The sequence below is a fragment of the Nematolebias whitei genome, chromosome 7 (assembly GCF_014905685.2).
Source record: "Nematolebias whitei isolate Nwh7 chromosome 7, NemWhi1, whole genome shotgun sequence".
Taxonomy (NCBI): domain Eukaryota; kingdom Metazoa; phylum Chordata; class Actinopteri; order Cyprinodontiformes; family Rivulidae; genus Nematolebias; species Nematolebias whitei.
In genome coordinates, this window is record NC_056504.1 from 8,972,982 (window position 1) to 8,975,582 (window position 2,601).

The 2,601-nt window shown below is 44.1% G+C and overlaps 1 protein-coding gene across 1 annotated transcript in view; it reads right to left on the reverse strand.

Moving 5' to 3' along the window:
* The window catches only part of LOC119411694 (keratin, type II cytoskeletal 8), a gene marked incomplete in the record, with an annotated part of 7,187 nt that extends 6,762 nt beyond the window's left edge, over positions 1-425 (reverse strand). Inside the window, 1 exon segment of the mRNA XM_037678605.1 lies at positions 1-425. Within this exon segment, the coding sequence (XP_037534533.1) occupies positions 1-356 (356 nt within the window).
* Between the last annotated feature and the right edge of the window lie 2,176 nt (positions 426-2,601).

A 2,601-nucleotide genomic window follows, 5' to 3' on the forward strand; every position in this document is an offset into this window, starting at 1 on the left:
GTGGGGTCGATCTCCAGGTTCAGGGGGGCCAGCAGGCTCTTGTTCACAGTCACGGCAGTGATGGGGCCCACCATTTCGTTACCACCTCCTCCAAACCCCACATAGCCAAACTCCACTCCACCTCCTCTGTGTCCCGATCCCCCAAACCCACTAACCATCTTCAACCCCCCAACACCCACAGCAGCACCACTGCTGCCCACACCCCCGTAGGAGCTACGGACAGCATAGCTCTGCCTGGCACTGCCTGCACCATGGCCTCCGTAGGCGGAGAATGAGCGGCTGCTGTAGCCCTGGGAGGGACCTCTGGAGGTCGACACAGTGGACAAGGTGGTGGTCTTCAGGGCTCTGACAGACATGATCACGTAGGGGGGGTCTGTAGATGGTGTGAGAGGAAGAGACACTGCTGAGAACGAGAGAGCCGTGCAGATGGAGCCTCCCTGGTCCTGAGTGGTATTTATCAGAGCAGGGGAGGGCCCCTGCTGGGGTGGGATTGGCTGGTGGCTTCAGCAGGGGGGAGTGAAGGGTGAGGGTGGTGGTGGATGAGGCAATGTCAGGGACGAAAATTACATCATGTTACACATTTACAGCTCATGAATCAAAATCTGTTTCTATAAAACTACTGAAACACAAGAAAACTCACGTTCTTCTCATTTAAACGTCAGGAAAGCTGTTTGAGCTTCAAGAGCTGCTTTAAACTAACACAGCACACGACTAACCTGTAGAAATAAAGGTTAAATGGATGAATGGATGTAAAAAAATAAAGATTTTACACCAACACAAAGTCAAAACTTAAATATTATGAACAAGCATCTCTTTTCATGACCTGGTCCTCGTCTTTGCAACATTTCTCACAGATGTGACAAGTTGGGAGGTAAATTGTGTTCGACTGGTGTGATGTCGTTTACGTACTGGTGAGCAGTAAACATGTGTCACATAACCAAGTCAAGTTTATCTCCGTCATTCCAACTGTGTTCATCACAGAGGAGGACAAAAGAAACGTCCAGAGCCAGAGCAGACAGACAGGACAAAAATGCTGTTTAACATTTAAGTTAAGAAGTAAAGGAAATGATGTAATATAATACTCCATCTTTATATTTTTATATCCTTGCATAAATACTTGAAATAGTGCATATCGCCCAAACCTTGAAAAAAAAGTTGCTATCATGACACGTCACGCTCAGTGGATATGTTGTGAATGACTCTCAGCTACTTCCACATCGTTTTAGCTCAACGTTTGCACAAATGTCTGAGTTCTACTCGTTTTTATGTTGGAAAATATGGATAAATTATGGCAGCCATCCTAAATTGGGCTGAATGAAAGCTTTCTGTGAGTTTTACTAAAAACTGCCCAGTAATTCACGAGGTATTTTGCTAACCAGAAATTCAGGCAACAGGTAATGTCAAAGTTTGAAGTATAGGTGGGGTGCAACGTGTAGGGCTCAAAGTATCTGTTGAGGATTATTCTCAGCTGCTTCCACACATGGTATCTGTAAAACTGGTTGAGTTATGGACATGTTTGTGTTAGTAAAGTTGAGTTAGCTGCGGCAGCCATTTTAAACTGGGTTAAGTTCAAAAGTTAATGAACTGTAGATGTACATTGAATGGTAACTATGTGAACCATTCATGGTTCATGAGATATCAAAGTTCATGTTCAATAATCCAAGTAAAAATATTCAACAAAGTTAAGTAACGTCCTCCGGACAGTTTCTTTGTGTTGAAATGTTTTGTCTTTCATCTAAAGACTTCATCAGTCCGAGGAGCCGCAACAAACTCAGTCCCATAAGTAGCACACTCACATAGTGGGCCAACCAGTTTGATGGTGATAAGATGGTTTCTGGAGTCCGCCCTCTCCCCCATTGACTCCTCTGAGGCAGCCATGGCCAAAATCTGTACACTTCCTTTGACGTTTTGAACCACTTCAGCCATGGCTGCCTCAAATGAGTCGACGGGGGAGAGGGCGCACTCCAGAAACCATCTTATCACCATTTGGACCACTATGTGAGTGTGCTACGTATGGGACTGAGTTTGTTGCAGCTCCTTGGTCTGATGAAGTCCTTTGGATGAAAGACGAAACATTTCAACACAAAGAAACCGTCCAGAGGGACTGACTTAACTTTGTTGGGTTCATGAGATAGTTTACTAACAGGCAGAGTTGACTGCAATTGTTACTGGCAAAGTTTTAAGTGCAAACCTTGCACAATTAATTAGTGCTCAGTGTACGTGTTGGTGATGATTAAATAATAGTAGATAAGAACAAACACAGATTTATACATACAACGCTGAATGTTTTCACTATGAGACACGACAGATGGACTGAAGAATTATTTGCATAGAAGAATAACAAGAGAATTCCAGCCGTAACTTTCAGGTGAAGAACAAACAGGGTTTGTCCTTATCAGACCCCACCTTGGTGTTTAACAGCTGCCCCCACCCTCAGAAACACCCTGACACTACAGCTCAGACAGACAGACTGACTGACAGACAGACAGACAGACAGACAGACAGACAGACAGACAGACAGACAGACAGACAGACAGACAGACATACGATAGATAGATAGATAGATAGATAGATAGATAGATAGATAGATAGATAGATAGA